At 47.4% G+C, this 20618-nt stretch overlaps 5 protein-coding genes across 5 annotated transcripts in view; all 5 read left to right on the top strand.

Annotated features, from left to right (window-relative positions):
• The window catches only part of LOC124462157 (solute carrier family 13 member 5-like), a 3849-nt gene extending 399 nt beyond the window's left edge, over positions 1 to 3450 (top strand). Inside the window, 7 exon segments of the mRNA XM_047013732.1 lie at positions 4 to 222; positions 1002 to 1114; positions 1226 to 1344; positions 1534 to 1557; positions 1560 to 1697; positions 2293 to 2430; positions 2749 to 3450. Of these exon segments, the coding sequence (XP_046869688.1) occupies positions 4 to 222; positions 1002 to 1114; positions 1226 to 1344; positions 1534 to 1557; positions 1560 to 1697; positions 2293 to 2430; positions 2749 to 2892 (895 nt within the window). The 3' untranslated portion in view covers positions 2893 to 3450.
• Positions 3451 to 4376: 926 nt separating this feature from the next.
• med31 (mediator complex subunit 31) lies at positions 4377 to 5637 on the top strand. Its single transcript, XM_047013752.1, has 4 exons — positions 4377 to 4566; positions 4658 to 4732; positions 4848 to 4944; positions 5367 to 5637. Exons 1-4 carry the CDS (start codon positions 4518 to 4520, stop codon positions 5566 to 5568), a joined length of 423 nt encoding a protein of 140 aa, XP_046869708.1. The 5' UTR covers positions 4377 to 4517; the 3' UTR covers positions 5569 to 5637.
• A 1863-nt stretch (positions 5638 to 7500) lies between these two features.
• Positions 7501 to 11925, top strand: LOC124462173 (flavin-containing monooxygenase FMO GS-OX-like 3). Its single transcript, XM_047013763.1, has 8 exons — positions 7501 to 7647; positions 8512 to 8718; positions 9035 to 9173; positions 9247 to 9389; positions 9575 to 9627; positions 9788 to 9912; positions 10355 to 10672; positions 10974 to 11925. Exons 2-8 carry the CDS (start codon positions 8513 to 8515, stop codon positions 11298 to 11300), a joined length of 1311 nt encoding a protein of 436 aa, XP_046869719.1. The 5' UTR covers positions 7501 to 7647; position 8512; the 3' UTR covers positions 11301 to 11925.
• A 311-nt stretch (positions 11926 to 12236) lies between these two features.
• On the top strand, positions 12237 to 17388 carry im:7136398 (schwannomin-interacting protein 1). Its single transcript, XM_047013764.1, has 7 exons — positions 12237 to 12671; positions 13110 to 13330; positions 14175 to 14323; positions 14618 to 14699; positions 14947 to 15060; positions 15507 to 15624; positions 16215 to 17388. The coding sequence occupies exons 2-7, from the start codon at positions 13118 to 13120 to the stop codon at positions 16307 to 16309; spliced, it is 771 nt and encodes a 256-aa protein (XP_046869720.1). The 5' UTR covers positions 12237 to 12671; positions 13110 to 13117; the 3' UTR covers positions 16310 to 17388.
• A 72-nt stretch (positions 17389 to 17460) lies between these two features.
• Positions 17461 to 20511, top strand: LOC124462175 (P2Y purinoceptor 3). Its single transcript, XM_047013765.1, has 3 exons — positions 17461 to 17816; positions 18157 to 18260; positions 18796 to 20511. Exon 3 carries the CDS (start codon positions 18892 to 18894, stop codon positions 20335 to 20337), a length of 1446 nt encoding a protein of 481 aa, XP_046869721.1. The 5' UTR covers positions 17461 to 17816; positions 18157 to 18260; positions 18796 to 18891; the 3' UTR covers positions 20338 to 20511.
• The last annotated feature ends 107 nt before the right edge of the window (positions 20512 to 20618 follow it).

The raw sequence follows: 20618 nt of genomic DNA, 5'->3' as shown, positions 1-20618 counted from the left end.
TCTCTCCAGCCTGAGGCGTACGTGGGGCTGCGGGGCGGTGCGGACAGAGAAGGAGAGGGCGGCGTACTCAGTGATCCGAGAGGAGTACCGCCGGTTGGGGCCCATGTGCTACGGAGAGCTGAGCGTCCTGGCCCTCTTCCTCCTGCTGGTGGCGCTGTGGTTCACCAGAGACCCTCGCTTCGTGGACGGATGGGCCTCCCACCTATTCAACGCCAAGGCTGAGTATGTATGCTCAACAAACACACACACACACCGATTCACACTAAACACACACGCCAAGATACATCACGCCATATACCCGCGCGTGCAAACGCACAGATGCTAAGCACGCACAGGAACATACACACATGTATCGATACACGCACACATACACACCATGTCACTAGAGACACCTGCGTGTTGAGTCACGTGTATGATCTGAGAAGACAGTTACCTTAGATGTCCTTAGATGTCCTTAGATGTCCTTAGATGTCCTTAGATGAAATGAACGTCACAAACCTGACGGGACACAAAACACATTGAAAGACAAATAAGCGCTGACCAAACCGGTCCGGTGCAAAGGTTCATCCAAAATAATATCTCTCTGCACCTGACATGTTTAGGGAAACTCTTTCTCTCTCACATGCACATGTTGCAACTGAATTTGTGTGACAAACCGATCGATGTTCCGTGTTGGACACACACTGTGTTCTTTCTCATCAGCTGGTCCCATCGCTATCGACAACTCGTGTGTGTGTGGGGGGAGGGGGTAGGTGATTCAGTTCAAGTTCAAACAGTAACTGACACCGCAAAATGGGTATTTTCCTGGTTAAGTCACAGTAGGATGTGAAAAAGTTGAGCTGCCTGTCAATGTCTGGCTCCTCCCTCCCTCCCACTCTCTCTGTCCCTCCCTCCCTCGATTCCTCCCTCCCTCCCTTCCTCCCTCCCTCCCTCTCCCCCCCCCTCCCTCCCTTCCCCCCTCCCTCCCCCCCTCCCTCCCTCTCCCCCTCCCCTCCCTCCAGGTATGTAACTGACGCTACGGTGGCCATGTTTGTGGCCCTGCTGCTGTTCGTCTTGCCCTCTGAACCCCCTCGTTTCCTCTGCTTCTGGAGGTCACAGAGTCCTGACAGCACAGGTTATTCAGACACACACACTCACACAGACTCTCTCTCTCTCACACACACACACACACACCTACACACTGCCTCTCACACACAGTCATGTGACAGGTGTTCCGTCCCTGCAGGGCCCCGGTTCCAGAGCCCCGCCCCCGCCCTGCTCACCTGGCAGGTGACCCAGAAGAAGATGCCCTGGAACATCGTGCTGCTTCTCGGAGGGGGGTTCGCCTTGGCCAAGGGCAGCGAGGTGTGTGTGGGAAATGTCGGGGGAATGTCCCTGAACTTACTGTAAGTCGCTCTGGATAAGAGCGTCTGCCATATGACCAAATGTAAATGTAACGTGTTTTTAGGATCAGTAATATTGTGTACTGACCTTCTGCGCACGTGCGTGTGTATATTTGTGGGTATATACGTGTCCATGTGTGTGTGTGTCCAGGTGTCTGGCTTGTCCCGGTGGCTGGGGGTGACCAGCTGAGCCCTCTACACTCTATCCCTCCCTGGGCCATAGCCATCATCCTCTGCCTCCTCATCGCCGTCTTCACCGAATGTGCCAGCAACGTTGCCACGGCGACACTCTTCCTTCCCATCCTGGCATCGATGGTAAACACACACACACACACACGCACACACACACACACACGCACACACACACAAACACAGTTCCATGATGCAGGTCAGTGTCCAGTTCCCCTTTCCCAGAACAGCAGGGATCAAAGAAGTGTGTGTGAGAGAGCAGCGGTCCAGTCCTACCTGCACTCAGGTTTCCCTGTTGATAGTGCTGGAATGTGGGCGTGAATAGACTTGGTCAATTCAGGACCAGGAGCCAGACTAACCAGCACTGTGCCTCAGAGAAAGAACAGACGGAGAAAGGGAAAAGGGGAGGACGGGAACGAAAGATTGAGAGATAAACCCAGTGAACGAGTGAATTCCCAGAGAGAGAACAGAGAGAGAGCTACAGAGAGAGAGAGCAGAGAGAGAACAGAGAGAGAGAAAGAGAGTGCCTCTCTGTTCTCTCTCTCTCTGTCTCTCTCTCTTTCTCTCTGTCTCCTTTTTTGTCTCTCTCTCTCTCTCTCACACACACAATCCAACGTGTTCATGTGTTTGAATACCTATGCCCTAGTTAGGCCACCCTTGTAGCGCACAATCAACAACAAAAACGATGTCTAAAAGCCGTAGTCTGTGTGTTGTGCTTCAGACCCAGTCCATCAGAGTGAACCCTCTCTACGTCATGGTCCCCTGCACACTCAGCGCCTCATTCGCCTTCATGCTGCCCGTGGCCACGCCCCCTAACGCCATCGTCTTCTCCTACGGCTACCTGAAGGTGTCAGACATGGTGAGCATCAGGATGTCGGCCTACCTGTGTCGGCCTACCTGTGTCGGTTGACACAGGGCAACCGAACAACACTGTATAAACTTCAAATGTGTTTCGTTCATGCCTGTAGTCACCCTCCCTCATCTCCCTCTCCCTCTCCCTCTCCCTCTCCCTCTCCCTCTCCCTCTCCCTCTCCCTCTCCCTCTCCCTCTCCCTCTCCCTCTCCCTCTCCCTCTCTCCCACCCTCCCTCCCTCTCCCTCTCCCTCTCCCTCTCCCTCTCCCTCTCCCTCTCCCTCTCCCTCTCCCTCTCCCTCTCCCTCCCTCCCTCTCTCCGCCAGGCCAGGACAGGCCTGATGATGAACATCATTGGGATCCTTTGCATCACGCTGGCCATCAACAGCTGGGGCAGAATCATATTCGACCTGGACACCTTCCCAGCCTGGGCCAACAGCACCGCTGCTGCTGTCAGTCTCGGGGGGTGAGGGTGAGGGGAGGAAGGAGAACCCTGAGAGGCAGGGTACTCCAGTCTAGACACAGAGGCAGCTTCCTCCTCCTCCTCCAAGCCTCTCCCAGACCACTAGTACCTACACTAAGAATGACTGACCCCCTTCACCTGACAGCTAAAGGCCACATGGACTGGCCTTACGGGTTTAGTGCAACCAAGTTGTTTCTGAGGTTTTTTTAAATACACTGAGAATTCATGCAGACACACACACTCACAAACACACACAGACACACAGACTTTTATAACCATTAACATGCAAATGTGAGCTGCTGTACTCAGAATGAAAATGAGGAAACCAAAAGGATAAGGATATTCATGTCTAAATACAAGTCATGTTTTAATGAATACATATTATTGACAATGTGTCAGAGTGGAAATGGAAATGATGATTTCCACATTTTAATAGAATTGTAAAATTAAATAAAATCCCTTTTATATATATATTTGTATAGTTATCTATGTAATTTGCTGATTTTTGTAAATCTATTTTATTAGAGTTTTATTAGATATCAATTGTCTTTTGTATGAAAAATGTCTGGATGTACTTCATAAAAAGCTTAAAACTGTTTTAAAAATTGTTACAAAAACAATAAAACATTGCCTTCAAGGTTGAACAGAAGTCAGTTTGCTGTTATTCTGCATTTTGTTAATAACAGCACGTGACAAATACACACTTCTCTCTCATAAGGCAGCACAGTGGCAGAGCATTGGACCGCGAATGAGATGCTGCGGGTTCAAATCCCCCGACGTGCTTTTTTGGGGGAGAAAGAAAAGCGTCTACTAAATGAATACATTATTATCAAAACATCAACCTGATCTTCTTGAAATCCTTTGAAATTCACAAAAGGCACTTGTCCAGTCTAAAGTGCTTAGGTGTTTGCCTACCACACGCACACCGCTTCTCGGACCACTTTCGTGCCCTCCGTGTTGCAGGTTAAAGTTCACAGAAGTTTCAGGCGAGTAGAACAACTGTCAACTATTCACCTGACTCATCCCTGAGCAAAACAAGAGGGGAAAAGCCCTGGGAATTTCATTCAGTCAACCTGTTGGTCAGAAGAACAAATGGTTTATCTATTCATTTGAATTTACGTGGTGCAACCTTTTACTCTCAATCTGTTGCCTCTGAGTGACCCATGAGATTTCCAGGGCTGCAACTGTTCAACCATTTCTCACGGTGAGAAGGGATAACTTGTCCCGCTTTTTAATGGATGAGGCGCGCAGACATACCGAGATTATAGTTGTCTCGAGTTATACAGAGTTAAGAAAACATCACCAACCATGGCAGAGAAAAAGACGTTCCGGGGAAGTTCAGATCAAATATCTCACTCAAACACCATTTGCAGAATGGTAAACTGCAGAGAGTTAGTGATGTAAAAGTAAAATGTGTTAAATGCTGCCCTCTTGTGTTTGACTAAGGGTCTTGCATGGGATTTAAATTGTCGGAAAGTGAAGTAAAAAAAAAAAAAAAGGGGTTAGCAATTTACGGCAGATGTACTGTGTGTTATTCATCAGAACGCAAAGATTAACACAGATATTACATTATTTTGTTGAACAACTACCGAAAATATATTTATAGTTTCTATTTAATTAATTAGCCAATGTATGTTTGCTCGGGAGCATCCAAAGACAATGGCAGGAGTAATGGAAACAGGTTTGACACTATTACATTTAGCTTGCTAAAAACATTACCGTAGCTAGCTGGTTAGCTCACAGCTAACATGTTTACATGTTTACATTTTCAGATGAGCAGGCGAGAAACCGCTTTCAGTCAGAGCTGGAGTTCATACAGTGTTTGGCCAACCCGAATTACTTGAATTGTGAGTCCATTCGTATTGAATACATTATTTGTAAAAACGTCAACACAAGAATATGCATAATTGCTGTCACTATTGCAACTGTGTGTACATGCTTTTTTACTTTGTAACCCTCCAGTCCTAGCCCAGAGAGGGTACCTTCGAGAGAAGCCGTTTGTAAACTATCTGAAGTACTTACTCTACTGGAAAGAGCCCGAGTATGCAAAGTTCCTCAAGTAAGTTTCTGCAGATCAAGAGGTTGCAAGTTCAAATACCCTCTCCCCCTACACACGTGACTGTCAACCATCTCTTGTTGTACGCTATATCAGCGATCGTCAAACTTTTTTTCGCACCCATATTTATCATATAAATACATATTTTTTTTTACGATTTACTCTCATATTTTTCCATTTTACATTGTCATTTAGCAGACGCTCTTATCCATAGCGACTTACAGTAAGTACAGGGACATTTCCCCCCGAGGCAAGTAGGGTGAAATGCCTTGCCCAAGGACACAACGTCATTTGGCCCCGCCGGGGATCGAACCGGCAACCTTATGGTTAATAGCCGGATTCCCTAACCGCTCAGCCATCTGACTCCTGACTTCACTCACGCAACCACTGATGTAAACACCATCTCTGTTTCCCTTGAACCACAGATATCCTCACTGTCTGCACATGTTAGAACTGCTGCAGTACGAACACTTCCGGAAGGAGTTGGTAAATGCCCAGTGTGCCAAGTTCATCGACGAGCAGCAGCTGCTCCACTGGCAGCACTACTCCCGCAAGCGCACCCGCCTCCAGCAGGCCCTGGCAGAGCAGCAGCAGCAGCCGCCTCACGGCAACGCCACGGCCAAGTGAGGGGGTGAGGGGGTGAGGGAGTGTGTGTGTGTGTGTGAGAGAAAGAGAGAGAGAGAGAGAGAGAGAGAGAGAGAGAGAGAGAGGGGAAGGTGGGAGGGAGGGAGTGTGTGAGGAGGTGTAAGGGAGTGTGTGTGAGAGAGAGGGAGAGGGAGAGAGAGAGAGGGGGGGGGAAGAGAAGTTAAGACGGAGAGAGAATGTTTATTGTTTTTTTATGTAGAGGAATGTGATGTATCGCTACCATGTTTGTGTTTATGGCATTGTGTTATAAAATATCTTTTTTTTTCTCAGTAAAAGCTGACTTTGTGTGATATTATTTCGTACCATTGGTAAGAAGAGGGGCAATCATGTTTGTAATTATTTTAGGACTATGGCTGATGTGACAAACCGATATTTATCTTTCTTGCACACATCTAAGATTGCGCGATGCCATCTTTCTTGTCAGAGGACCAGTTAGAATCATGCAGGCAGCTTGTGGTGCACAACTTATCTGGAAATGATCTGTTATCATAATTACACAATTTTATGGCTTCAGTTGGTTCGGGTCAAAGGAGAGTAAAGCTTTCTAGGAAACTGCTCACATGCACACGCGCACAAAGTTCAATTGCGCTACTGTAGTCTGGCAGTGCAGATTACTGTAAATTAGTAATATACCACATAAATAGGAAGGAGACCATTTATGCATTTCCAAGATATTTTTATGTTTGGATTTCAACCCATAATAATAACACATTAAAGAGGTACAGAGCGGTGTGGTGAAGTGTAAATGTGATGGAAATGATGTACAGTTGAAGAACGTTGCAAAGAAACTGGTTGCCATGTTAACAAACATGGTATATCTACTTGTTCATGGCAGAATCTGTTAACTGCCACTCCCTAAATATATTGTCCCATGAGATGAAAAGCAATGTTGCTTAAAAGTTAACACCAGCACGTCTTACTCTTGTTTTGGGGTAAAAATCTGAAAGAGGATACCTGAGTAGAACATTCTGTACCCTTGGTTACAGTAGAACATTCTGTATCCTTGGTTACATTTACAGAAAACGAAATCTGCCATTTGGCCTGCTAATCAGCTGTAATGAAGTCATAAGTATTCCAACCATAGACATAATCAATTATGTCTTTGATTCCAACATCACACCAGCCTGCTCCATGGTACTGAACAGAGGGTCTTATTTGAAAGATTCCTTTGCCAGTCTTCTGGACTACCCAGCCCCCATCTAAAGGCTCTGAAGCCACGAGTAGGCTGCATGGCTGAAGGGTCAAGCCCATCGAGGTCATTAAGGGTGACATATTCATGCCCAACCTTTTCGCCATGCGTACATAAACCACATCTCACAAGCTGGTGAGAGCCTCATTCAGTAAACCTTACGACACCATTCATTTCTTTCTGTATGGTGTATCAGTAGTTTTCCGTTGCCTTAGATGCTCACTTCTTGTTTGGACTTTGGACTTTTTCCATTTGGGAACTCATCATTAACCATGGAACAGAACACGTTATGTATACAGGCTGTAAAGTTTTGTCAGTTATCCAAAAGCAAGACGTGACGTCGCAAATTGATGGCGCAAAAGAGGATCAGACCATCAGCGTGCCTTTTCACTTTCAAACAAACAGGGAAAACTCTTGTTAATTTGTCAAATGACTCTTATTCTGGAAATTGTAAAAAAAAAATACAAAAACGTAATATCCCCTTTATGACCCTGCTTCAGAAAGTCATAGCAGTGTCCACATTATAAGGAAGAAAATATTGACCATTAGTTTCCTTGACTGAAAATGTAAACATTTTAGGGCTAGGCCTATGAGTGATGGTGATACACACACAAACTATTTTGACGTACACTCTAACTACAACCTACGGGTCCTTAGCATGAATTATACTTAATTTCAGCACACTATCAAGAACACATTCAGAATGAACGCGTATGACCTAGAGGCGGGGCTTAAAATCGTCTACCCCTTAAATATGGAGTTGTATCACTTAACCCTCAGATTCGACCACCGGTAAAAGTTGAAGTTTAAAGTTCGTCTCATTCCATCACTCTTTTTTGTTGCATCTCTTCAACGGAGAACGTAAATCACAGGTAAATACATTTGTCTATTTGTGCAGCACGTTGGAAGAATCTTAATCCGTTAACCGACTCCAGAAAGTCTTAAGAAGATTAAAAAAACAAAAGAAAGATAACTAGAAATGAATGGAGCATTGTGACCGACTAGAATACATATGAACCAGTATCAACAGTATACAGTAGTCTACATTACAAGCCCTATTTCCAAGAATTAAAATTGTTGTTGTCAACAACGACTTAACAACTGTTAAACTATTGTCGTCTACTTAACTAGCTACTTCATTCTAGCCTTATCGTGAGATGTTGGAATGTGCATTGGTAACAATAACATGATTAAGTGGTATGTCCATCGAATACATCGATGATGGGACGTTACATTTGATGTAATACATTGATGTACCACATCAAATGTATCAATATAGAACGTCAAAAGAAGTTCCGATAACTGTCTTCACGTCACAATTTATTTGGGCCTGCAGGGGGCGCACGTGTCAAGTGTGTATTAAATTGACAAAAGCAAATGCGGATTTTCCACCGCCATCAGCTTCCATTAATGATTAAGTGATAAGCGGCAAACGACCCTGACCTTACGATGGTATCCCTAATGGGAAAGGCACATGTTTGCTTTTCCAGAGGTAACTCATAGCTAGATGTGCTCCTCATTAATAAAGTAAGTATGTATTCATCAAACAGACCAAAGCCACACAGAACCTGCAGTCTAATGCTCTAACCACTAAGCTATACCCACCCCAGGAATACATGGCTGGAACACCTCAAAAGATCAAAGTCTAGCTGAAGAATTTTAACAGAGGAAGTAGCATGCATTTAAGCCAATCAGGTCTCACCCCCACGCTGGTCTGTCGTGGTGTCGTCCTGTAGAATGTTGCGTCTGCGCGTGGCGGTGGTGGGGGCGGGGGCGGCCGGTCTCTGTGCCGCCCGTCACATCCTGTCCAGACCAGACATCTACGCCCCGCCCGTGGTCTACGAGCTCTCGAAGAACGTGGGCGGGACCTGGTTCTACGAGGAGCGTGTCGGTAATTACGACAACGGGATACCCATACACAGCAGCATGTACAGAAACCTCAGGTACGGAAACCTCTCTCTGTGTCTCTGTCTCTCTCTGTCTGTCTCTCTCTCTCTCTGTGTCTCTGTCTCTCTCTGTCTGTCTCTCTCTCTGTGTCTCTGTCTCTCTCTGTCTGTCTCTCTCTCTCTGTGTCTCTGTGTCTCTCTCTGTGTCTCTGTCTCTCTCTCTCTCTCTCTCTCTCTCTGTGTCTCTGTCTCTCTCTGTCTGTCTCTCTCTCTCTGTGTCTCTGTGTCTCTGTCTCTCTCTCTCCGTCTTTTTCTCTCTCCGACTTTGTTAAGTCTCTTGCCCCCTCTGTGGAGTAATGTTGTTCCCCTTCAGGACCAACCTTCCCAAAGAGGTGATGATGTTCCCCGACTTCCCCTTTGACCCCCAGCTCCCTTCCTTCCTGCCCCACAAGGAAGTTCATCGCTACCTGCAGAGCTACTGTGAGACCCACAGCATCACGCCCCACATCAAGGTAAGTACAGGCCACCTGGGGGTGTTTGCAGACAGGGGACTTAGCACTTAGCCCCTCCCTCCCTCCACTCTAGTTTGCCACAGTGGTGGATGACGTCAGCCCCGTCGCCACGGAGACAGGGGAGTCGTCGGCCGGTACGAGGTGGACGGTGACGTCACGTGACGAGTCGGGAGCGGAGACGGCGGAGGGGTTCGACTCCGTCTTCATCTGTAACGGGTGAGATGACATCACATCGCAGGCGGTTTGTGCGCACTGTGTTCTGCGATGCTGCGCTGTACGAATGACCTTTGATTCAATTTTAACACACTTGTTTTAGGGTTCGTTTATACACAACAGTGAAGTCAAAGTTGAGGACACTTTGATGAGGTACCCTGACCTCTGACCCTTTCTGTTCCCTGAAGGCACTACTCTGACCCCCACTTCCCCTCCATTCCAGGGATGGAGCATTTTAAAGGTACGGACCACTCTTCCCCCCTTCTTCATCTTTTCTCTGCTTCTCTTAAACTCTGACTGTGGTCCACTCTTTTGGCCCTGCCTGTCCAGCCGGCCCTCTGTCTGTCACTAAGAACGATGCTCCCTCGCTCTCCCTCTCCCTCCTTCTCTCTCGTTCATAGGCACAGTCATGCACAGTCATTCATACCGTTACCCTGAGCCTCTCTCTGGAAAGTCAGTTGTGGTTCTCGGCGCTGGAAACTCTGGAGTAGACATCTGTCAAGAGCTGGCAAGAGCCAACGCCAAGGTGGGAATTCACACACGTGTGTGCGCACACACACACACACACACACACGTGTACAGACCTGTTACTAGTTCTCTTTGCACTCTAGGTTTTTACAAAGCTTCTTTTTTTACTATGGGATAGGAACCAGAATAACAGGAATCGAATGAAGTCTAGTTAAAGTAATAACGTGTTCAGTTAGGAGACGCTTTTATTCAAAGCAACTAATGGGTGGGTATTCAAACCTGTGATCTGTAGTCAAATCCTCTAACCACTGAGCTATACCCATCCACAAATCAAATGCACCTTTAACTTCATTTAGCAGCCGTTTTCATCCAAAGCAACAGACAAATAGTCCAAACCACACAGATGAAGATCAAGGATCCGAAGTGCAGAGTTTGAACAGTTATATCGGTGGTGAGATTCCTGGAATGCGGTCTACCTCCCTCCCTGTTCCTCCCACCAGGTGATTCTGAGCCACGGGAAGCCCACCATGCCCTCCCTCTCCTCCGTGGGTGTGGAGCAGGCGCCTCCCGTGGTACGGGTCCTGGAGGATGGATCGTTCCAGTTCCAGGACGGCTCCACGACCAAGGCCCAGGCTCTGATGCTCTGCACGGGCTACAACTTCACCTACCCCTTCCTCAATCCTACCAAGCTGGGCTTGAAGATCCAGGAACAGCTGGTGACCCCTCTGTACAAGTTCATGATGCCCCCAGCCTTCCCCTCGCTCTTCATCCTGGGCATCTGCAAGATCATTTGCCCCTTCCCCCACTTTCACTGCCAGGTGTGTGGAGGGCGCTGAGCCCTGGAAGGGTTTGGCGGAAGTGAAGCATCCGAGAGAGAGAAAAAAAAACGAATAAAAGCAAGAGTTGTTTATCGAAGCAAAAATGTTGATTATTCATAATCTTGTAACAATATAATTCAAAATAACAATTACTAGTGGTACCACATGCACCTCTCCCTCACCTCTCCCTCACCTCTCCCTCCACCTCTCCCTCCACCTCTCCCTCCACCTCTCCCTCCACCTCTCCCTCACCTCTCCCTCCACCTCTCCCTCACCTCTCTCCCTCCATCTCTCCCCCCAGGTCCAGTATGCCCTGGGGGTGCTGGAAGGCTCGGTGCCCCTGCCGTCCCGCGCCGACATGGAGGCGGACGCCCAGAAAGAGATCGACAGGAAGGCGGAGATGGGGGTGCAGCTCAGGCACGTGCTGAGGATGGAGAAAGACCAGTGGGGCTACTACCAGTCTCTGGCACACACGGGGAAGTTCTCCCCACCTCCTCCGGTCACTCAGAGCCTCTTCAACGAGGTGGTGAGGCAGCGGAAGATACACCCTCACAACTACAGGAGACTCAACTACCGGCTCGTCAGCGCCACCCAGTGGGAACAGATGGAAACGCAGACTAGTTTGTGAGAATGAGGAGGTGGTGGAGGTGATTTAAGGAAGAGGAGGTGGAATAAGAGGGGGAGGATTTTAATAACGTGATGCCATTGTCCATGAGGGTAGAAGTTATATTGTTGAAAATAAATCTCGATTTTTTTTAGATTTTTCTATTATCAGAAACTCAAGATCCTCTTTGGGAGGATTCATGTAAGAATGTTAAAGGAAGTCATTACTATAGTTTTGTTACCAAGCATAAAAAATAGCTTTCATAGTACGGAAAGAGTGGATTTTAAAAGTGAGGCATCCTTGTTGTATTGAAAGAAAGACATATGGTAGTACATGGTATTTTTGAGACTGTAGTAAGTTTATCTTCAAATTAAATAGTAAAAGGTTGTATTCACAAAACAGACATTTCTATATCTATGGGCCTAATTCACGGTAAATATTATTTTTTACTCGTCAAGAGATGAATGGCTAGTATGTTCGAATAGTTTTTTTCCTGTGTAACAAAACTTGTCATGTGCTAAAAGCTTTGTCTGAATGTTTAAACCCCTTATGTCACCTTAGAATATATTTGAACATATATATTCTGAACATCAAAACAATGTTTTGTAACAAACACATTCAATAATAAAACTAGCTGTGATCAGAAATATTACATAGATATTTGTAAAACCATAACGCGTACAATACTTATTTCTTAACCTATTGGATACAGTAGTAGTAGGCTACATGTAGGGCCCTATTGTTGTAATCAAACTGATGCCTGTCAATTAAACACGAGAACACTGCCCTAGCAGTCCGAAAACGTTTTTAAATTAACGTTGTTTCTCCCCAAGTGCTGCCCTGCCAAACTGTCACAGCATTTCTTTGTCAGTCTAAAGGATTCTCCCATCTGGCCATGGAAGTCCCAATGCATCAACCGTCATCTCCAAAAATTGTGAAATAGGACACCTAGGAGTCGTCTACATTCTTAACCCTTTCCTGTGTTCATTCTGTACATGTTTCCTGTTGGAAATACCACACTATTATTTATTTATAATAAAAAGTCTAATGTAATCACAGTCAGACAGAAACTGAAGCTGGAAAGTTGTAGAGGTGGCGTACCATGGACTAGACGCTCTTGATTCAGCGGTCACATACGTTTTTTTCTTCATTTCATTACGCCGAAACCGAGGTTAAAAAGCTGTGGGAACGCGTTTAGGAAGAGGGGGATGGATTAAAGGGAAGGGGTAGCCTTCTGGAAACGGCAGGGTGTTTCCTCAACTTTATAGGAAGAGTTTAATCAAATGTTAATAGACTTTAAGTAGGATTCACCGCGGGTGGACCGCGAATCAACAGCACCTAGAACACAGAAAGCGAAAAAACGCAATGTCGGGAGCTGTGCATGGTTTGGAATAGGTAAGTACCCTTGAAGTCATCCGCCCCCCTTACATCTAACTTGTAAACAACATATAATCGATGCTTGTGTGATACGGATATTAAACATTGGAGATACCTTGTAGTTCGACCTTCACTCTACTTCCAGAGCAAGGCGGCTGCTTGACAAGAAATTCGAGATCAGTTGTCTTGCTGCAAGTCTTGAAATAACATCCAAGTTTCTAATCTCAGTCTCAAACTGTGGCGTAGCCTCAGGAATTCCAGCAGAACAAAATAAATACAACCTGCTTATTATTGTATAAGCCTAATGTATCACAGCTTCACATACTCAAACACCTTGTAAAGAAAACCTGCATTGACATTAAACATTTATGTAGCATTTCCCATCGCTGAATAACTTTTCTTAACCAAACATGATAGCATGTCTTCTTCAACTACATTTTCAACATTGGTCCCCAGAGTGAGAGATGGAGGGGGAGACTGAGAAGGAGCTGGCAGAGGAGAAGGAGAGCGATGACACGGGACAGTCCGGTGAGGAAGAGGAAGGAGGGACGCTGCGTCGCAAGACTTCTGAGTGTGACGAACAGGACCAGGACCTACCCATAATGCACTGGGAGGACCTGAGCCTGAGGATCGCTGAGCTGGAGAAACAAGAGGAGGAGAGGAGGGAAAGGGCAAAGGTCAGGGTTCAACTGTGAAGGAGGGGATGTGTGTGTGGGGAAGGGGTATTTACGGTTGGGTCTCAGTTGTCTGAATTGTTTTCTTTTGCTTGTTTGCACTCCTCTCACACTGTAAGAGGAAGCGTTCTGGTGCTGGGGGGGAGAGAGAGGAGGAGGCAGCGTCCAGGACAGGACCCTCTTCAGTCAGACTCGTGACATCCAGAGCAGAACCTCACGCTCCAACGAGTCACACAAACGACAACGGTCGAACCATCCAGCGAAGCTTCGGGTTGTAGTGGACAGCGGGTTGTCAGGTCGTGGGTATGCAGAGCTGGTCTGTGCGCAGATTGTGGGTCTGCGCTGGGGTAGGTCCCGAGGATGCTCTTGATGCAATCCAGAAGCCTGGGGAAGTTCATTTAGGGCAGCTACCTTCCGTCCTCATAGGAAACAGGAGTGAGTCTTTGGCAGTCAGGCAGCCCTTACGGATTACCGAATCTGGTTAACGTCCTTGAACACTTCGCGCTTGCTAAAAGGGATGCCTTCCCCAACTAAACCCTCCTCCCCAGGCCCAAACAATCCTGACATATTCTCTATTTGTAGATTTCCGTTTTACACATCTTTCAGACAACGTCATAATCTCTCGTTGTGGGCCTCTGTCAGCGAATCTCTAGTTATTTACAACATGTCTGGTACCAGATGACAGCATGAGCAAAACACCTCTCTGGAATGTTCCGCGAGACCTGACGTTGTCTCCAGAACAGGACTGCAAAGTCCTCTCCCCCTCACCGCCACGTGTTCCCTATAGCCATCCTTCTTTCCATCCTTCCAACCCTCCTTCAGGAGTTATGTTTTCTTCTCTTCTTAGAGCGCGAGCGGGTCGGAGCTGCTGACGGGATCGGAGGGGAGTACGGACGAGAGGCAGGGGGGCGCGAGGAGGCAGGGGGGCGCGAGGAGGCAGAGCGGGGAGGACGAGGTGGAGCCTAGAAGCTGTCGGGTCACTGTGATCACTTCTCGGTAGGCGGCCATGGGTACATTTCTTCTTTTGCCGGTCGCTTCTATCATTACTGTGGCGTGATTTATTACATTTATATTTACTCATTTAGCAGACGCGCTTATCCAGAGCGACTTACAGTAAGTACAGGGACATTCCCCTTGAGGCAAGTAGAGTGAAGTGTCTTGCCCAAGGACACATCGTCATTTGGCACAGCCAGGAATCGATCCAGCAACCTTCTGATTAATAGCCCGATTGCCTAACCGCTCAGCCATCTGACTCCCCTTTATTGTCTTCATACCTGATTCTTTGCACAGGTTTACCCATCATAAAAACCTACAGCTGTGCTATATCAACAATAGTGAAAGCGATGAAGAGGAGGCAGGAACTGGGAAAGAGGTGAGTGTTCTTCGCCCCTGGATAGTTTAACTAAAATAAACCCATTCAAAAAATCTACAATACCAATCACTCACTATGCTGTAACACAATGTATCCTGCCCAAATTCCACAGTCCTTGTATGGCCTTGTTAGTTAAACATTTAACACATACCCATGTTGCCCCATCCCTTTGTCGTGTCTCCTGTTTACTTCCTATTTACTTCCTGTTTGCTTCATGTTTACTTCGTGTTCATTTCCTGTTTTCCAGGGCTCTACAGGAGCAAGTAGCAAAGGCTACCACCCTTCTGGTCTGAAGCAGGAAGTGAAGGTTGCACTGAGGGCGCTACGGGACAAGCTGTGGGCAGAACAGAAAGAGAAGGAGGTAGGTGATAGGATGAAAGAGAAGTGTTTACAGAGATGGGAGACAAGGACAATTAGAGAATAACGAGTAAGGAAAGAAGGAGAAAGACAGAGAGATGACAGACTGTTGGATAGACATGAGTGGGAGGCGTCAAATAAGAAGGCAGAGACTGTTGCTGTCAGACGATGGCAGTATTTCTGCATTGCGCCTCAATCTACGATTTCGTGTGTTGCCGGGTCTACCTGCATGCAACATTTACATTTAGTCATTTAACAGACGCTCTTATCCAGAGAGACTTACAGTAAGTACAGGGACATTCCCCCCGAGGCAAGTAGGGTGAAGTGCCGTGCCCAAGGACAAAACATAATTTGGCATGGCCGGGAATCGAACTGGTAACCTTCTGATTACTAGCCCAATTCCCTCACCGCTCAGCCATCTGACTCCCACATTGTGTGTGTGTGTGTCAGCATCTCGCCAGCTGTACCACTGCGACCAGGAGGACGCACCTGGACCTCCGTGACCTCCGGCTCTGCTCTCTCCAGCACCTGCACTCCCTCAGGGTGTCCCTCAGCCAGGATGTACAGGGTCAGTCCACTCTCCTCAGTTCATTACATTTAGTCATTTAGCAGACGCTCTTATCCAGAGCGACTTACAGTAAGTACAGGGACATTTCCCCCGAGGCAAGTAGGGTGAAGTGCCTTGCCCAAGGACACAACGTCATTTGGCACGGCGGGGAATCGATCCGGCAACCTTCTGATTACTAGTCCGACTCCCTCACCGCTCTGCCATCTGACTCCTCAGTTCAACCACAGCTGTGGCTTCGCCAGGCGTCACACTGCGGTCGTTAACGTCACGCTAAAGTCGTGATCCCGTAACATCCGTGTTGAGTTGGATATGCTAGTACGTGTGATGGGGCTGAAAATACACACACACGCACAGAGATGCAAACACACTCTCTCTCTCTCCTTTTCTCTTTACCCACTCTTCACATCTTACACATGGTACAGGGAATGTCCCTGTACTTACTGTAAGTCGCTCTGGATAAGAGCGTCTGCTAAAATGACTAAATGTAAATGTGTTCCTCAGCTAATTGTTGTCTTGCTGAGTCCCTCATTGGCATCTATACTGATACCTGTACTGTTACCCCCATGCCCCCCCCCCCCACCTTCCCCCAGACCTGAGCTCAGAACTGGTGTGCCACCTGCTGGAGAGGGACCAGCTAAGGACCAAACAGGACGCCATGCTCATGGATGTACAGGATCTGACGTAACACTCGCAAACAGGATGTGACATCAGGACAGGATGTTGACGCATGAATGCTGACGGACACAGGACGTTAGACAGAGCAGCAGGAGAGCGCTCTGGGATCTCTGGGGGTCGACGCGCTCGTTCGCAGGGAAGTCCGTTTGAATCTCTTAGCGACTGTTGGAACAAACACTCCGAAGTGTGAACAATGATACGTTGGGAAGGATTACACAGGATTACGTCAAGATATCTATATCGTAAAGAATATGGATAGTCTATCTGATCCTTTATTAGTTGCATCGTTATCAAATGTATTGCAACAGGACGTACAGTATGTTTATTTGTACTCACGCACTTAACAATATGGAGTCGTATTAGACGGATGTTTTGATATTAGACGGATGCTTAACATCTGTTCTGATTAGTCTGACACCTTCCAAGGAGCAGAAAGCCCTGGGAGAAGTCCATCGCTAAGTGAAAGCACTTCTATAAACACCACCCAGCTTTGCTTTGTATTACCTACAAACAAATAAGGGATGCTACTTTGTCACCATGTTTTATTGTGTTTAAGTGTATAAGGGAATAGTCCACTCATAGTGTGTTAACAATGTAATACACACAAGCTAAGGGATTGGAATTCGGGGTGAATGTCCAACAAATATTTTATGTCAATTCAAGGAAGGGAAGCCTTGATTCTGCCACTGACAGGGACTGGTCCACTTGTGGTGTGGTACAGTAGTTAGTATCAGTTGTTAACCTTTGATATAATGATCTTGACATGTTTGTACCTGTTATTACCCACCTATGATACTAGCGGGGGTTTACGACCATAACTGCCATTTTCGTAGGAACTACCTGCTACTTCCTATGATGTCCTGTGCCTTACTTAGCAGCCGTTCCATTTCAGCGAGGTCTCAGCCGTTCACGCGTATGAAAAAGGCATAAGCCTAGATCGAAGGATTGATAGCCATAGACACGAGTCCCTTTCCTATTGTCTTGAATTTAAAGGCCATTTTCATTTTTTTTATCTCTAAAGTATTGTTTTTTTCAGTATTGACTTTGTATTACTAATTTAGGATTTAATAAACTGTAAATGGGTACTGTACGGCATGTCGCCCGCCTTCCGTGTGTGTTATTAGGACTGTAGGAGGTGTGTGTGTGTGTGTGTGTGAGAGAGAGAGAGAGAGAGCGAGAAGGGGAGAGAGGGAGTCCATACAAAAGTGTACCTTCGCTGACTTGCTCAGCACTAATGAATGAAGGGTCAATAACAGAGGATCAAGACAAACAGGGAGAGTGAAGGTTGAACAACAGTGAAGGAATAATTCAACATCAGCAGGGAGAGACGCCAAGAAGAGAGACAGTAAAAAGATACATATTGTGAGGCAGTGACTAAAAGAGAAGTTATTGCATGTTTCACAAACGGTAGTTCTGCTTTGTTGCGAGAGGGGATAAAATGACTGTTTAATGTCATACGAACATCAGGATTTCTGCATACGACAAAGGAAAACAGCCTTTTATTACCAGAGAATCGGGTAAGTGGTTTTGTATTTCATCAAAATGTTTACAAATGTGCACAGGTTAAGTCAAGTTTAGCTAAATTAAAGTAGTCAGAATAAAATCATTTATTTTGTTACAATATAATAATAGACAGCCTTGACTGTGATATGCACACAGATAGGAAAGATGAGTACTTTTCCAATATCCTTCAGTCTACGGCTGACAAAATATCACACGATACGCATGCAAAATGATCTCAAATTCGATTAATCTGTTCCAAGATGTAGTTTACCCAAGTCAGTGCGACTGCACCAGGTTGTATTGGGTTTCCGTTCTGCAGTTCTGTCTGAATGAATGGATATAAATTATTTACAGAGGCAGTGAAGGTCAGAGAAAGGGTGCTCTGGGACCCAGGTTCAGGACACTTTTAGCAGCAACACCCGGCGCTCTAGAAATACACCCATCACCCGACACAAGAGGTAAGAGACCCTGTCTGTTGATCTGACACAGTGTTGTCTGTGGGGACTGAATAAGGGGTGTCTTGCCTGAAGACCCCCACACCTGGGGGAGACGAAACTGGAGATGGAGACGCAGAACGCAAACGTTTCTAGGATGATCTTGCGCATAAACATACCTGTTATTTTCCAACGGGTTTAGCTTTAATTTATGACATTTGGTGACTCACACGAGCATGCATGCATGCACAGACGCACACATGCATACATGTTAGTTCACGATACACGGTAGCCTATAGAATGGAAAAACTATTAGCACAGTAAATGTACTGTAGCAGAGATGCTTCACGTTGGGTGAGTTTCACAGAAAGGTTGATCTATGGTCGAAGAAGTGGATCACTAACACAGCAGATGGAACATGAATGAATGGGAGAGTTTCCGGAAAATTCTGTTACTGATTAAATGGCAAGCAGACCGAAAATTACTGTTGATCAGCAAAAAACAGCACATTCCCCAGCAGTGTTTCCCAACTGAAAAACCTGTTTTGTCTCCCGAACAGGACCCTCATCTCCAACTCAGACCCTCCCCGAACTCAGATGACACGATGATTGGAACATAAGCCAGCAGGAACAATCTCCCCCCGGAGTAGGGTGTGATGACAGAGGAACATGACTCGTTACGCAAGAAGGGAAAACATCCACCGAGCATGACGATAAGCCAGGCCACACCGCTGGGCCCAGCAGGGCCAGGCAATCCTAACTACACCTCCCCCTATCCCCCATCCTCCCCCACCTCCTGCAGCATCGACGAGTCCTACAAGTACGTCTTCCTCCCCGTCTGCTACTCTCTCACCTTCCTCTTCAGCCTGACCCTCAACTCCGTGGTGCTGCTGCGCTCCTGTCGGCGCCGCGGCGACTGTCAGCGTGGCAACGGAGGTTCCCGGCGATGGAACACCTCTCTGATCTACATGGTGAACCTGGCAACCACGGATCTGATGTACGGCCTCTCCCTGCCCTTCCTGGTGGCCAGCTACATGATGAAAGACAACTGGGTGTTCGGGGACTTCATGTGTCGCCTGGTCCGCTTCCTGTTCTACTTCAACCTGTACTGCTCCATTTTCTTCCTCACCTGCATCTCTGTGCACCGCTACCTGGGCATCTGCCACCCCATGAGGACCATCACCCTCGAGAGCAAGAGGGCCGTGAAGGGGACCTGCGCTCTGGTCTGGATCATGGTGTTCATCCTCACCTGCCCCATCTTCAGGTTTGCCCAGACGGGGTTGGTGGTGAGAGGGGGAGGCTGGGAGGCTGGGGGGGGGACGCCCGGTCGAGGGGAGAACCGCAGCGGGTTTAAGGAGGAAGGCGGCGGAGGAGGGGGCGGGGAGGGTTTAAATAAGGCTTACGTCAACTGCTGGGACGACGCCGTCGATAAGGACTTTGCCGACTACGTCCCGTACGGTATCACGCTGCACCTCCTGGGGTTCTTCGTGCCTTTCGTCATCATCGCCTGGTGCTACTCCCGGGTGGTCAGGACGATCTTTCGGACGCTGAGCTCCGCTCCCGGCTCACGGGAGGGCCGGGAGGAAGGAGGAGGAGACGGCGGAGCAGGCGGAGGAGACGTAGAGGGGGCCCGAGAGAGAACCTCCGTCTCCATCTCCAGCTCTCAACACTTCCACTACATACGCAGGCGTCGCAAGTCCATCAAAACCATCATGACCATCACCTTCCTGTTCGCCCTGTGCTTCCTGCCGTTCCACGTGACCCGGACTCTCTTCCTGCTACTGCGGCGGGGTCAGGTGGGGGGATGCAACACCATGAAGATGATCTCCATCTGCTACAAGGTGACCAGGCCGCTGGCCGCCTGCAACGCCTGGCTCAACGCTCTACTCTACTTCCTGACTGGGGACCAGGGAGGCCCCTGCTGCTGGCCCGCGGACTGCACCAACCGCCACCACCGCAGCGCCACCCTGTGGCCTCTGAGGATACTGAAGAGAGAAGGGGTCGGGGAGGAGGAGGTGGTGGAAGTGGAGGAGGAGGAGAAGAAGAAGGAAAGGCAGGTGCACGCGGAGAGTGAATCGAAGTCGTCCAGGATTATGTTTTGAGGGTGTTTTGTTTCTGGGGGGTGGTGCGCGAGCATGAAAGCCGTTTACTCAGAAGTTATTGATGTACATGTGTGTTTTCTTGGATGTCTATGCTTTGTATGGCAGATGTTGCACTTTAATTGATTTGATTGAGATTAATTGAGTAAATACAGTTGTTGTTGTTATAAAATTGTACTCTCCAATAAAGTTATAGAGTAACCGAATTGTCGATCTTGAGTGTTGAAGGTGTCTAAAAGTCCCTTTGCGAGTTATTACGGTACAGTCATGCACACATAACATCT

The sequence above is a fragment of the Hypomesus transpacificus genome, unplaced genomic scaffold, assembly GCF_021917145.1.
Source record: "Hypomesus transpacificus isolate Combined female unplaced genomic scaffold, fHypTra1 scaffold_201, whole genome shotgun sequence".
Taxonomy (NCBI): Eukaryota; Metazoa; Chordata; class Actinopteri; order Osmeriformes; family Osmeridae; genus Hypomesus; species Hypomesus transpacificus.
This window is presented reverse-complemented; position numbering and strand designations above follow the sequence as displayed.

What these genes read in the sequence shown, in the direction of transcription:
- med31 (XM_047013752.1), top strand. Translation starts at nt 4,518, where the DNA reads ATGTTTGCTCGGGAGCATCCAAAGACAATGGCAGGAGTAATGGAAACA. An exon ending in GGCAGGAGTAATGGAAACAG is followed by an intron (nt 4,567 to 4,657) that starts GTTTGACACTAT and finishes TTACATTTTCAG; the next exon opens with ATGAGCAGGCGAGAAACCGC. An exon ending in CAACCCGAATTACTTGAATT is followed by an intron (nt 4,733 to 4,847) that starts GTGAGTCCATTC and finishes GTAACCCTCCAG; the next exon opens with TCCTAGCCCAGAGAGGGTAC.
- LOC124462173 (XM_047013763.1), top strand. Translation starts at nt 8,513, where the DNA reads ATGTTGCGTCTGCGCGTGGCGGTGGTGGGGGCGGGGGCGGCCGGTCTC. An exon ending in AGGGATGGAGCATTTTAAAG is followed by an intron (nt 9,628 to 9,787) that starts GTACGGACCACT and finishes TCTCGTTCATAG; the next exon opens with GCACAGTCATGCACAGTCAT. An exon ending in TCCCCCACTTTCACTGCCAG is followed by an intron (nt 10,673 to 10,973) that starts GTGTGTGGAGGG and finishes CTCTCCCCCCAG; the next exon opens with GTCCAGTATGCCCTGGGGGT.
- im:7136398 (XM_047013764.1), top strand. Translation starts at nt 13,118, where the DNA reads ATGGAGGGGGAGACTGAGAAGGAGCTGGCAGAGGAGAAGGAGAGCGAT. An exon ending in GTCACTGTGATCACTTCTCG is followed by an intron (nt 14,324 to 14,617) that starts GTAGGCGGCCAT and finishes TTCTTTGCACAG; the next exon opens with GTTTACCCATCATAAAAACC. An exon ending in AGGCAGGAACTGGGAAAGAG is followed by an intron (nt 14,700 to 14,946) that starts GTGAGTGTTCTT and finishes CCTGTTTTCCAG; the next exon opens with GGCTCTACAGGAGCAAGTAG.
- LOC124462175 (XM_047013765.1), top strand. Translation starts at nt 18,892, where the DNA reads ATGACAGAGGAACATGACTCGTTACGCAAGAAGGGAAAACATCCACCG.